At 40.4% G+C, this 14,348-nt stretch overlaps 1 protein-coding gene across 2 annotated transcripts; it reads right to left on the bottom strand.

Annotated features, from left to right (window-relative positions):
- Nucleotides 1–3,710: 3,710 nt before the first annotated feature.
- On the bottom strand, nucleotides 3,711–11,922 carry stx2b (syntaxin 2b). 2 transcript variants are annotated; one of them, XM_014171833.3, is made up of 11 exons: nucleotides 11,543–11,922; nucleotides 11,238–11,312; nucleotides 11,018–11,117; nucleotides 9,953–10,027; nucleotides 9,693–9,766; nucleotides 9,293–9,401; nucleotides 8,153–8,226; nucleotides 6,731–6,868; nucleotides 6,528–6,638; nucleotides 6,065–6,184; nucleotides 3,711–5,219 (listed from the first exon to the last, which is right to left on the bottom strand). In XM_014171833.3, the coding sequence occupies exons 1-10, from the start codon at nucleotides 11,570–11,572 to the stop codon at nucleotides 6,089–6,091; spliced, it is 882 nt and encodes a 293-aa protein (XP_014027308.1). In that variant the 5' UTR covers nucleotides 11,573–11,922; the 3' UTR covers nucleotides 3,711–5,219; nucleotides 6,065–6,088. The 2 variants fall into 2 exon arrangements, with proteins under 2 accessions (XP_014027308.1, XP_014027309.1); XM_014171834.3 differs by lacking the exon at nucleotides 6,065–6,184 and having other exon boundaries at nucleotides 11,543–11,920.
- Between the last annotated feature and the right edge of the window lie 2,426 nt (nucleotides 11,923–14,348).

Here is a 14,348-nt window from a genome sequence, read left to right on the forward strand (position 1 = left end):
CTCAATGTATTACAAATAGCTTTATCCTTATTAATACATTTTATACAACCATGTGGATGCAAGTCTCATCGCTGAGGCTATTATATAAACCGTTTTATGGTAATATGGCTATATTGTCTCTTCTGAGTATCACAAAATTGTACCAAGCGGACCAGTTCGTAGCTGGATTCTTCACCAATCTTTCATACCTTCTCCAGAACCTAAATGTCATTCGGTTCCCCAATTCTGTCAGTTGGAAGAATTTCCTGTGTCTCTCTATGGGACATGTGGCAAGAGATTCTCCTCTTAGAGTTTTACAACCCTTTCACACAGGGCCTGGGTGGGGGGAGGTAGGTTGGGGGATGGTGCAAGGGGGAGGGGGTCAACTGTCCTCCCTGTACTCAAAGAGGCCAACGTCATGACACAGGGTCTGTGAAAATTCAGTAATCATGATTAGATCTTTAGGTGGCTTTTATTTTTCCATGTTTTTTTACCCTCTACCCCTTTCAGATATAGGAAAAACCTGGTATAAAAATGCAGGCATGGAAAATGTGTGGAATTTTGGTCTGTATATGAAAGGTATATATGGTTCAGGGCAGGGTAAAAGCTATTCTAAAACTTTTTTAAACATATAAGATCATAAAATAAACAAATCTGACTACGAGTTATGATATAGTAAGTCATGATTATGAAATATGTTTAGGCGATCTGTATCACATAAATCCAATGTGCACTTTGCATCAGGCCCTCCTCAACTTTCAAGGATAACCTTATGTAATGTATATCATTTTAACATAGTATCTCATAATTATGATATGTTTCTGAATATGCATACTACCGTGCTCCACTCTCATGCTCAGAGTGCATTCTCCGACGACATTCTCTTGAGTACGTTCTTGTGAGGATGAGAGTGTGGAGAACGCATAAAACATTACATTTGAGAAGCACACGCACTCCCCCTGCTGCATTACCTCACTCGTCACCTCCCCTGTTCACTGAACCTTCTTTCAGCCAGGACATGGCAGCAATAGACGAAACAAGATAAACACCAAGCAAACTTTTTACTTCAGAATTATCAGCTATATGTGAATTGTAATAATCTAGCTAGCCAGCTAGTTAAACAGGCAAAAGTGACCTAAAACAAATGTTATGCAAAGTAAATGACATTTTTTTGTGGGTAGCTAGCCAGTAAGCACTATTGACTGAAATTTCTTCCAGCCAGGACAATGGCAATAGAGACGAAACAAGATATGCACAAAGCAAACGTTTTACTTCATTACTATCTGTCACGTCCTGACCCGTAAAAGGGGTTATTTGTTATTGTAGTTTGGTCAGGGCGTGGCAGGGGGTGTTTGTTTTGTGTGTTTCGGTGTTTTTGGTTTATGTTCTATGTTATCTATTTCTATGTGTTTATCTAGTTTGCTATTTCTATGTTGGGTTTTTGGCAATGACCTCCAATTAGAGGCAGCTGGTTGTCGTTGGCTCTAATTGCAGGCCATATTTAGTTGGGTTTGTTTTCACTTGTTTTTTGTGGGTGGTTGTTTCCAGTATAGTCTGTGCACCTTACTGGACTGTTTTCGTCATCAGTTTATTTTGTTTAAGTGTTCACGTGACTTCAAATAAAGAAGATGAGCACTTTACCCGCTGCGCCTTGGTCCTATCCTTACGATGCCCATGACACTATCAGCTAGCTACAGTGCCTTCAGAAAGTATCCTCGACTTTTTCCACCTTTTTTTTTACGTTATTCTAAAATTGATTAAATTGTTTGTTTTTTCCTGTCAATCTAAACACAATACCCTATAAGGACAAAGCAAAAACAGTTTTTTAGAAATGTTTGCTAATTTATTATTTTAAAAAACTGAAATGTCACATTTACATAAGTATTCAGACCCTTTACTCAGTATTTTGTTGAAGCACCTTTGGCAGCGATTACAGCCTCGAGTGTTCTTGGGTATGACGCTACAAGCTTGGCACACCTGCATTTGGGGAGTTTCTCCCATTCTTCTCTGCAGATCCTCTCAAGCTCGGTCAGGTTGGATGGGGAGCATTGCTGCACAGCTATTTTCAGGTCTCTCCAGAGATGTTCAATCGGGTTCAAGTCCAATCTGGTTGGGCCACTCAGGGACGTTCAGAGACTTGTCCCGAAGCCACTCCTGCATTGTCTTGGTTGTGTGCTTAGGGTCGTTGTCCTGTTGGAAGGTATACTCTGGAGCAGGTTTTCATCAAGGATCTCTCTGTACTTTGCTCTAGGAAGAGTCTTGGTGTTTCCAAATATCTTCCATTTAAGAATGATGGAGGCCACTGTGTTCTTGGGGACCTTCAATGCTGCAGACATTTTTTTCCCAGATCTGTGCCTCGACAGAATCCTGTATCGAAGCTCTACGGGCAATTCCTTCGACCTCATGGCTTGGTTTTTGCTCTGACATGCGCTGTCAACTGTGGGACCTTATATAGACAGGTGTGTGCCTTTCCAAATCATGTCCAATCAATTCCAATCAATTTACCACAGGTGGACTCCAATCAAGTTGTAGAAATATCTTAAGGATGATCAATGGAAACAGGATGCACCTGAGCTCAATTTCGAGTCTCATAGCAAAGGGGCTGAATACTTATGTAAATAAGGTATTTCTGTTTTTGTAATATATTTAAAAAATGTCCAAAAACCTGTTTTCACTTTGTCATTATGGGATATTGTGTGGGGATTGCTGAGGATTTTTTATTTTTCTATCCATTTTAGAATAAGTCTGTAACGTAACAATATGTGGAAAAAGTCAAGGGGTCTGAATACCTTCCGAAGGCACTGTACATGTGAATCATAATAATATAACTAACCAGATAGTTTTAAAAAATGACCTAAAACTAAAGGGTAACTTCGTGGGCAGCTAGCTACTTATTATCTCATAATTATGACTTGCTATCTCATTATTATTACTCACTACCTCATAATAAGGACTTGCAGTGACTTACAGTGAAATGCCCATTGCCTCTGTATCATTTTCAATTCCATTTGGTTTCTTCCTGTTTCTGATCTGCTCCTCCTGGAACAATGGATTTCTGCATTATATAACTTTCCCCTTTGGCTCTTGCCATGACATTTTTAATGTTGAGTTTTTCATGCTCGCCCTCTTGAATCCTTGGCAAGAAAGATTTAAAGGTCCAATGCAGCAATCTCCCTCTCTATCTCAAACACACACAGTTAAAAGCTTTGGGCCCGTAACCAAAAGGTTGCTGGTTCTAATCCCCAAGACGGCAAAGTAGAAAAATCTGCAGTTCTGCCCTTGAGCAAGTCAGATAACCCCCAACTACTCCCGGATGCCGATGACGTGGACGTCCATTAAGGCAGCTCCCCCTGCACCTCTCTGATTCAGAGGGGTTGGGTTAAATGCGGAAGACACATTTCGGTTGAATGCATTCAGTTGTGCAGCTGGCTAGGTATCCCCTTTCCCTTTCTAACATGTATTGACTCAGGGGGTGAATACTTACCTAATCAAGTTATATTGTTTCATTTTCATTCATCTTTAAAAAAAGGTTAGATTTTTTCTTCCACTTTGACATTACAGAGTGTTTTGTGTAGATCGTTGACCAAAAAAATACAATTAAATCCATTTTAACCCCACTTTATAACACAATACAATGTGAAGAAATCTAAGGGGGGTGTATCTGATTGCACTGCCTAACCGTGTACTCAAACAGAGCACCCAAAACTGAAATGAAACACTAAGAATCTGGATGATAATTCACATACATATTTATTGTTTATCTACACAATATTCCAGCTGTATCAACTGCAGAAAGATCTGACTCAATGTTGTGCAGAGATGATCTTACAACAAAATGACCTATGTATCAAAAGCGCCACACTCAGGAGACAAAGATCTCAGGAGTGTGTATTACAAACAATCTGTTCATACAAAGGAACAAATCAGGAACAAATTACCATGTAGTGTTAACCAAATCAAGGACAGGCTTTTGCTGATCCACAAGGAAAAATGGGCAGTTGATGATTGGTTTAAACCTAAACATACACTCTCATCAAAGAGAACGACACCCCTGAATCATTTGTCCGCCTAAACCTAACAAAAAGCCAAAGGTCAGTTTGTGCACAACTCAAAACCCTCCCTCTGGATATAGAGTCAGGTAGATTTAACAGAGTGCCTGAAGAGGAGAGCATTTGCTAAGATGATTTCATACTGTGTGATCTCGAGACAAAATCCATTTAGTGTTTTATTGACCTGTATGACGATCTGAGACGTATTCTTTTTTTGTAACATTTTGGTGATAACTCTGAAGTTTTCTGGTTACGGATGAGCAGAGGCTTGAATTCTGTTTCAGACATGGTGTTTGAGATTGCCGTTCGTTCTGCCAGGGCCAGGAAAAGGAGATATCAACTTTTTGTGTAGAGTGGCTAGACGGTACCTGTGAAATGGTTTCCAATCAAAGTTTTCATTGGGAGTGTATTAATTAGTACACTTAAGTATTATGGTGTTCGGTTCTCTTAAGGCACATTAAGTCATGATCATCACAAGGAAAAAACATTACACCTAAGCTGTATGAAATCATCTTGTTCTGATTGTTACACTAAATTGTACAAAATTACTAAAACTGAAGTTGATATTTTAACACAGAGCTAGAAATGAATTGCTTTAAAGCGTCTAAATTATGGTGTAGATAAAAATCATTCTGCTCAGTAAAGTTTGAAAGTGACATCTCTCTACTTACCATGTAACGTGTTATTAGCCTTTATGGCAGCAGTAGAGGTGAGTCTGTGTGTGTCTATGTAGTTTGAAATGGTAGTCATTGTTGACATGTAGCCTATGGCAGTCCTGTAGAGACTTCATTCTAGTTACTTGCACGGACAGTAAAAAAGGCTACCCTGTATTATTGCAGCAAGAGGGAGTGTTTTCCTAGGAGCCCTAGGGCTTCTGTGAAATTGTGTAAGCCAAGGCCACTGACTCAGCCATTATACGCAGTCAAGAGGTGTAATATTGTAATAACATGGTGGATACAGCAGAATCTATTGTCCTCTGAGAAGTGAAATGCCCGTCTTGGTATTGGAGGAGTAGTTGAACATTGAGCAGGGTATGATGACTGGAACTTGGCCCCAAAGGTGTGAGAAACTGCTGTAGACTCATCTGCTGTTCTGAACAGTGGGGCCTCTCAATGGTCAGTCAAATATTGTTGCTATTATGATGACTATGAGGAGAGCCAGTGCCACACAAATGGCAAGCCAGAACAACTTCTGTGAGAGAGGGAGATACATTTGGTTCACTGTTCATTTAGTACATATCAACAGTACCTCAATGTGTTGACCCTATTAGTCCCAAGAGCCCAGGAAAAATCAGCTTTTCATTTATCTGACTTTTATTTATCTGCATGTCCAGCCCGAATATTTAGCCTCACAATTAAGTGTTTTACCATTTACCACTTTTCAGGACAACCAGAGCTACAAGTAAAAAACCAAATAATTTGACATAAACAGTTAAATTCATGGGTTTTATTGACAAATGTCAATAAAAAAAAGTCTGCCAAAGCAAAACCCCCGATAAAAATGAATGTATATGAATGCTGTAAGTACAGAAATTGCTTTTTCAGTGGTAAATGAATATCCAACTAGTCAGTGACAACTGTGTGGAGTTTGGAGATTGTGACAGCAACTATGTGAGCTTATAGTATTATAGACACTATGTCCTTGGATTCCCTGTGATCTTCTATGCAGAAGAACCCCTTACCTTCTAACAACTCTTGTGTAGCTAGTGAGCATCATAGAGCAGCTTTTCATAGTTTGTAACTCAAACAATTCAGAGTCTACAGACGCTTTTGTAAAAACACCCAGCCCCGGGCCCCTTCGTGATCCGCCCATGTCTCACAAACACCGCTCTAGCTCAGCCCCCGCTAATCACGAAGACTAATGGTACCAACAGATGGAGAAGAAATAGACACATGCAATGGTACAACGCAGAAGTCTGTAGCTCAAATACACAATGTTTAAAAAGGGTTAGAAGTCAAAAACTTCTACAGATGTGAATGGAAGGAATTGGTGTTGAATGTTATGTTGATCATGATAAAATGTACAGTAGTAGTTACCCCAGACAGATAGCAGGACAGGGCTCATACAGGGGATTTGGTTAGTCCAACAGACAGGCCAACAATTAGTGCAATGACAGCAAGCAGGATCAATAGAGCAAAGGCAAGGAGGATGAGTTTCTGCCAAGAACAGAAACAAAGTGGTTAGGTTAATAATGCGTGACCCAAAACACACTACAGTGATTTTAGTGAAAACATTAGTCAGCTAACGGACAATGTAAATGACTGCCCATTAGCGATAGTGAGGCATTTTGACATTCAATTTAGACATTAGATATGGCATTTAAACATTCTGTCTGGCATTTAGAATGGTATCAGTATATGATACTGAAATAATATTATTCTTACGACCAAAACATTCAGAGCTGTTGCAGTAGTTAAAAGAGTCGAATTTGAGCAGTATTATCCAGTATTATTAGCAGATGCACCATGTGACCTTTCGTTTGCGGAAGAGGAGACTTACCCTCCGGGATTTTTTCTGGTATCTCACAGCTTTTTTGGTCTCCTCTTTGGCACGGCCTATGTATTCAGCTGCATTGGAGACGTTGTTCTCTATGTTGTTGACCATATCCCCCTTTCAAACAGCACCACATGAGTTCCATACAGTTTGACTAAAAACAGAACTAATAATATTCAAGACAGCATTACAGTACTGCACTACAGTACCTGATTCTCCACCAGCATGGCCATGTCCATAAACATGGCATGGAGCTCCCTGATGCTGGACTCCAGGCGGATGATATCCTGGTGCCGTGACACAATCTCATTCAAGGCCTGCCGCGTGATCTGAGAGTCAGAGATGATCTGAGAGAGGAAGTGGACGACAGGAAGACAGCCAGTAAGACAGTCTATTTAATTCAAATACATACAGTACCAGTCAAACGTTTGGACACACCTACTCATTCAAGGGTTTTTCTTTATTTTTACTATTTTCTACATTGTAGAATAATAATAAAAATTATGAAATAACATATGGAATCATGTAGTAACCAAAAAAGTGTTAAACAAATCAAAATATATTTTATATTTGAGATTCTTCAAAGTAGCCACACTTTGCCTTGATTCGCAGACTGTAAACTCTCCTTCCAGACTCACATTAAGCATCTCCAATCCAAAATTAAATCTAGAATCGGCTTCCTATTTCGCAAAAAAGCCTCCTTCATTCATGCTGCCAAACATACCCTCGTAAAACTCTATCCTACCGATCCTTGACTTCGGTGATGTCATTTACAAAATAGCCCCCAACACTACTCAGCAAACTGGATGTAGTCTATCACAGTGCCATCTGTTTTGACACCAAAGCCCCATATACCACCCACCACTGCAACCTGTATGCTCTCGTTGGCTGGCCCTCGCTTCATATTCGTCGCCAAACCCACTGGCTCCAGGTCATTTATAAGTCTTTGCTAGGTAAAGCCCCACCTTATCTCAGCTCACTGGTCACCATAGCAACACCCACATAGCAACACCCACAACACCCACAATAGCCAACACTTCCTTTGGCTGGCTTTCCTTCCAGTTCTCTGCTGCCATTGACTGGAACGAATTGCAAAAATGTCTGAAGCTAGAGTCTTATATCTCCCTCTCTAACGTTAAGCATCAGCTGTTTGAGCAGCTTACCGATCACTGTACCTGTACACAGCCAATCTGTAAATAGCACACCCAACTACCTCATCCCCATATTATTACTTATCCTCTTGCTCTTTGCACCTCAGTATCTCTACTTGCACATCTTCATCTGCACATCTATCACTCCAGTGTTAATGCTAAATTGTAATTATTTCACCTCTATGACCTATTCATTGCCATACCTCCCTACTCTTTTACATTTGCACACACTGTACATATATTTTTTATATATTTTTTATATTGTGTTATTGACTGTACGTTTGTTTATGTGTAACTCTGTGTTGTTATTTTTGTCACACTGCTTTGCTTTATCTTGGCCAGGTCGCAGTTGTAAATGAGAACTTGTTCTCAACTGGCCTACCTGGTTAAATAAAGGTGAAATAAAATCAAATAAAAATGACAGCTTTGCACACTCCTGGCATTCTGTCAACCAGCTTCACTATTATTATGATAACTTACATCAGATGTGAAAATGGATGGGTTGCCACTCTCCAGCATGTCCTCCAGTTCCTCATTGCTAGTCACTCTCCCAGCTAGAATCAGGAAAGAAAATACTTTTACCAAACAGGTGCAAAACAAATAAATGTGCTCTCTCTCCTCCACTCTGTGGGGAGAATAGTCTCTGTAGACACAGCCACAGTGTTATGATCTAGGCTATTCCTTAGAGAGACTCAACCCTCACTGCCTAACATGTTCAACCCCACTGTAACTTACAAACCTGGGATCATGTACATAAGCCCTTCCACCCCAGTGAATGTATATAACCTATGATAACCCATTATTATCATCGGCAGGTAGCCTAGTGGTTAGAGCGTTGAACTAGTAACCGAAAGGTTGCAAGATCAAATCCCCGAGCTGACAAGGTAAAGATCTGTCGTTCTTCCCCTGAACAAGGCAGTTAATCTACTGTCCCTAGGCCGTCATTGAAAATAAGAATTTGTTCTTAACTGACTTGCCTAGTTAAATAAAGGTAAAATAAAAATTACTACACAGCCATGAGCCTGCAACTGGTCATGTGACCAGCTCTTCTAAAGACAGTTGTAAAGGAGTGTCGCAGGCTTCTGAGCCCTCTGTTTCCTTGGCAACACTAACACAGGTAGGCACAGAGATGTGTCCTGTGTAAGACTCTTCCTTCTGGAGTGTGCTGTAGTAGAGCCTCATTAAGACTATCGTAAGGGACTGGAGGCGCTACGGCTATTTCTGTCATCATCTATTATTCTCATTCTAAACAAATATTCTATATGAACAATATATGGGTGTCTGCCATATGGTTTTGTTATAGCAAGTCTCTTTGGTATCTTAAGCCAAACACTTGACTGTCATCCCGTATTTTCCGTAGCCGTAGTCTAATAGGTCTAATGGCCACATTGTCCATACCATACCATGACAATAGATAATAACAGGTCAAGAAGCCGGAAAGCCGGAAAACAACCTGACTTATCCACAATGAAAATAGGCAATAATGAGGATACATTTTTTAGGTAATTGTGAACAGTGTAGCCTATGTGTTATCATGGTGGGAGAGAAAAGCTCCTAGGTGTGGTCGGACTCCTTTCCATGTTTCTGTCTGCTCTGCTGCTGGCCCAGTTTGTCACTCACTTATCTCCAGCTGTCTCTGGATCCTTCCTTTGCTTCTCTCCCTAAACGACACTTGAGTCTTGTTGTACTGACTCATGACTTCCGCAAATTTCCTGGAGAGCACCGTGTGCTGTGGGGTTAGAGAAAACATAAGCTGAGGAGAGAGGAATGAGAGTTCCAACCACTGGAAAAAGTCAAGTGAATAAAGACTCAGTAAACGTTTGAAAGGTTAAGATGTCAAACAGCTGCATCAAAACATAGCAGCAAACATCACAACAAAACATGGTCAACTTTGTATACAGGCTTCTAAGTTAGACTCCGAGTATCTCTTGTCAAGCTCTGTTCTTAACCACCACCTGTAAGAACATGTCAGCAGTCGCAAACATGTGAGGAATGAGTCCCAGGAAGGCTGTTTCCTGACCTGGGTTTTCTGAATGCGGAAATCAACCGAGGCCCTGTTAGAAACATCATCCTTGGGCAGGCTCTGCTCCATAGCTACAGAGAACAGAAAGAACAGTGATTACAGTAGCTATAACATCACCTCAGACAAATCCCCCACATCTACCACTCTACATCTAGCAGTATTTGGGATGAGGCATTTGATCCAGTCATATCAATGACAAAATGACAACGACAAATATTTTTTTGTTAATGTAATGTGCGTCGTGGTGTTAAACTTACATTTAAGCTTAACTCTCACAGAGTTGGCATCGCTTTTGATCTCATTGGTCAACCGGTCAAGTTCATCTTTCATCTCTTCAGGAAATAACAGTGACAGAAAAGAAATGGATTATTGCAAATTTCCCCAACATTGACCTGGACAAATATTAGCATTAATCATATCACTTGGCAACTCTTCTATAACAATAAACTATTCTTCATATTTATTCAGGTAAGAAACCCTACACCTACCTTTGTCCGTAGTAACCATTAGACACCTTATCACTGGATTTGTGGGCCAACAAATATTTGCCCCAAACTCTTGGGCCATTCCCAGTTAGTATTATTATATAGCAGATGGTTGATACTGTGTTACTCTGCTGGTAATAGTTGATGCTGCTCTGTGGCATTATAGAGTCAACTGAGGGCCTTTTTCCATGCAGGTCTTGATCAGCTCCTTGTGCCTATTCAGTCTCCACAGTGGATCAACTCTGAACAAGCACAGCTGCACAGCAACACAGCGTCAGTGTGAGAAGCATACCCACATGCACTCGCACACACACACACACACACACACACACACACACAAACACACACTCTCATTTCACGTTTCCAAATTCTATTTTGTATAAAACAGGTTGTTCGGCATAGGCGCTGAAGTTAAGGCGGTCACTGTACGCCACATACATACAGGCTACCTACCAATGCATAACCTCCCAGCAGTAGACAACCTATCCCCCAGTAAAATTACCATTCTAGAAGGTTTAGTCAGAGCACACCCACAGGGCCATGACATGGTTTCCTACACAGGTTTCTGGACACCCAGCCATCTATTTGTATTGTGTCGTGTGTTGTTTGTTACGCTGGACAATGATGTTAGAGGAAGTAAGAGCGTTTGTTATATTGTTGTTATTACAACTTCAGAAGTGACAACACAAATACCAAGCCTATATTTAGTCATGCAAAAGTTTTGAATTCAAGACTTGAAATTGCATATTTTTGTAGTGGAGGTATAGTCACCAGTATGGCTAATGTTATTACACTATCTTTATGACAGAGGGTTCTGATTGATGGGCATCAACTTACTCTCATCTGTACTGGGTGCAGACAGGATCATGCTGTGTTTCTTCCTCACCTCCTCCACTTCAGAAGATATCTTATCAATGAGCCCCCTAACCTCTTCCACCTGAGTCACGCACATACAGTAGTTGCAATATTATTTCAATACACAGACACTTACAGTATTTTACAGTAACCATCTAGCTTATCTGAAAACAAACAGTACTGGCTGAACCACTGTTCTTACCCTTCTGAAAAATCCTTCCATAAATCCATCACTGTCAACTGTGACTCTGACATCCTCCTCTGCTTGTGTCCTGCTCTGTCAAGACAAACAGACAGTCATTTATTAGAGAGTAAAATCTGAGGCTCAACTACTGCGTGAATAACAGGCCTACATTTACCATATTATTATCATGACAACAAAATGCTATAGACCAGAGCTGCATTCCTTAGGTCCTAGGAAATAGCTACTAAACAATAGAATAATCTATTCAGCCTGCAGCCATGGATTTATGACTGGTGAGATCAGTAACATAGTAGGCTACTTACTTCGGTTAATTCACCCAACCGGTCCTTCATCACGTTTGATGCGTTTTTGACTGGCTAATAATAAATTAAACAACCACTTCTCAACTCCATTGCAACTAGCTCGAGTAGCTAAATTAGCTCTACAAGTGTCTAGCTAACTTTTTCTAGCTAGTAGCTACGTTAACTAGGTAACTGTTATACTGAGTTTGTTGACAATCAACATCAATTTCTATAGTCATGCAATAGGTGTGAGATGTTTTCTCTTTCAATCATTAATATTAGCTAGGAAAGCGTTGTCCAACTCCTTAAAATTAGGTATCAACCAAAATGCACCGTTAATCTGCTATCTGGTTGTGGTAGACAACATACTTCATATCACCTTCTAACGTTACGTCATACCTACGAGCTTGTTGGGAAATGGGATACGCCTCTCGGCTCTCCTCCGCCGGAGGAAGCTCGTAGCCTCGCACCTAGCACTACTCCTGTGACCGCAGTTGTTGTTCAGGATATTAGCCACACAACGGCGCTGTTGACCATACAGCCTTCCGTGCGCTTGTGAGTGGCTGCATAATCTCCTCTCTCGTGTCCTTTCCCCCCCATGATTCACGTGGAAGCAGGTCATTCCAAAATCTCTAGGCTTCCAGTTTCCACAGAACAGTTTATTTTCAGGCTAGGTGTCTAGGTTTTAGTACTAGTAATCCAATGTATATGGCCAGCCCATTGGTTTACAGTAGCCGGCCTACAGATGAAGAACATGACTGGAACGAACTGCAAAAATCTCTGAAGCTGGAGATTCCCATCTCCCTCACTAGCTTTAAGCACCAGCTGTCAGAGCAGCTCACAGATCACTGCACCTGTACATAGCCCATCTGTAAACAGCCCATCTATCTACCTACCTCATCCCCATACTGTATTTATTTATTTATCTTGCTCCTTTGCACCCCAGTATCTCTACTTGCACATTCATCTTCTGCACATCTACCATTCCAGTGTTTAATTGCTATATTGTAATTACTTCGCCACCATAGCCAATTTATTGCCTTAACTTACCTCATTTGCACTCACTGTATATAGACTTTTTGTTTTCTTTTGTTCTACTGTATTATTGACTATATGTTTTGTTTATTCCATGTGTAACTCTGTGTTGTGTATGTGTCGAATTGCTATGCTTTATCTTGGCCAGGTCGCAGTTGCAAATGAGAACTTATTCTCAACTAGCCTACCTGGTTAAATAAAGGAGAAATAAAATAAATCAATAAAAATGAAATAGGAGTGGAAGTCACGTTGAGAATGAAATGTTGGAAGCAGCCTGCAGCCATGTGTTTTAGTTCAGGTATGTCGGCCTGTGAGTAGGTAGGCGCATTTTCCTGAGTAGCCTGTATCGACTTTCAATTAACTAAATCAAATGTAGGCATATCTAACGAATTCAATCGGGCTTCATATCCGCTTACATCAGTGCACCTTAATATGTGACTTTTATATCCCCTTCATAAAGTTGACTGTCCAAATGACATAGAAATTATATAAATGAAGGGCTAAAACAACCACTCAATGTATTGTGACCACTGTGAAACTGATAACAGGAAGGAGGTCTCCCAACCCAGGGAGGGGAGAAACCGTTAGACTTGCAGTAGATTAGGAAACATGTTTTTTATTTATTTTATTTATTTCTTTCACCTTTATTTAACCAGGTAGGCAAGTTGAGAACAAATTCTCATTTACAACTGCGACCTGGCCAAGATAAAGCAAAGCAGTTCGACACATACAACAACACAGAGTTACACATTGAGTAAAACGTTGCAGTAAAATGTTGCAGAATATGATAAGCAATGACCATTTGGAGAAGACTTGCACATAGTATTAATTTATTGAGTTAATGCCAAATAATAGAAGGAGACATTTAACATGTATGTGTGTGTGTGGTGTGTGTGTGTGTGTGTGTGTGTGTGTGTGTGTGTGTGTGTTTCAAAATAGGTTAGAGAAATATTGACAATTCTAGCATGGAACATGTCTGTGAGGATTTGCAGGAAACAATTTGGTCTATTACTCAGACCTTATAGACTAGACTGTGTTTGAGAAGAGAAGTAAGTCGGGCACTGGGAAACCACAGAGGTTTCCTGTTTTGAGCTCGACCTGTCAGTTGCAGAGATGTAGATAGAGGAACCCGGTTAGACAGAAGGAGCTATCGAAGTTGGACATTGTGACAGTTAGATGAGAGGAGGGGCATTTATAAAGTGTATGTCATAACCAAACGTGTGCGGTATAAAAGGCTATGTGCATTGTATGATATTTAGAGCCCTCGTGAATAAACATTTTGACTATTGTAAACTGGGACTCTGTCTGTTTCATTCAACCAGAATCTTACAAACGGTTTCAGACCGAGTTGTTTAACTGAAGTTCAGTTTAAGCACATTGAGAACAAAATTCTCGTATCACCAAATAAAAAGGCTAAAATGCAAATCTCTCTTTTGACAGAACAGTCAGAAATCAGCATCCACCGGCCTCCATCAGCATCAATGCTCGGTGACGTTCTGACACGTCAAAACTAAAGGACACACCAACTCTGTCATTTTGAAGATTTCATATATTTTTGTTAAAAAAATGTAATTTTTTATTGCAATATACACTGAATGCACGAAACATTATGAACACTTGCTCTTTACATGACCAGGTGAATGCTTTGATCCCTTATTGGTGTCACTTGCTAAATCCACTTCGATCATTGTAGATGAAGGGGAGGAGACAGGCTAAAGAAGGATTTTTAAGCCTTGAGATAATTGCGACATGGATTGTGTATGTGTGCCATTCAGAGAGTGAAGATGTAAGT

This window comes from Salmo salar, chromosome 24, assembly GCF_965601325.2.
Source record: "Salmo salar chromosome 24, fSalSal1, whole genome shotgun sequence".
Classification (NCBI taxonomy): Eukaryota; Metazoa; Chordata; class Actinopteri; order Salmoniformes; family Salmonidae; genus Salmo; species Salmo salar.

Coding starts and splice junctions, on each gene's coding strand:
- stx2b (XM_014171833.3), bottom strand. CDS start 11,572: ATGAAGGACCGGTTGGGTGAATTAACCGAA. Junction 11,313..11,542: donor GGTTGGGTGAATTAACCGAA/GTAAGTAGCCTA, acceptor TTGTCTTGACAG/AGCAGGACACAAGCAGAGGA. Junction 9,767..9,952: donor TGTGAGAGTTAAGCTTAAAT/GTAAGTTTAACA, acceptor TGTTCTCTGTAG/CTATGGAGCAGAGCCTGCCC.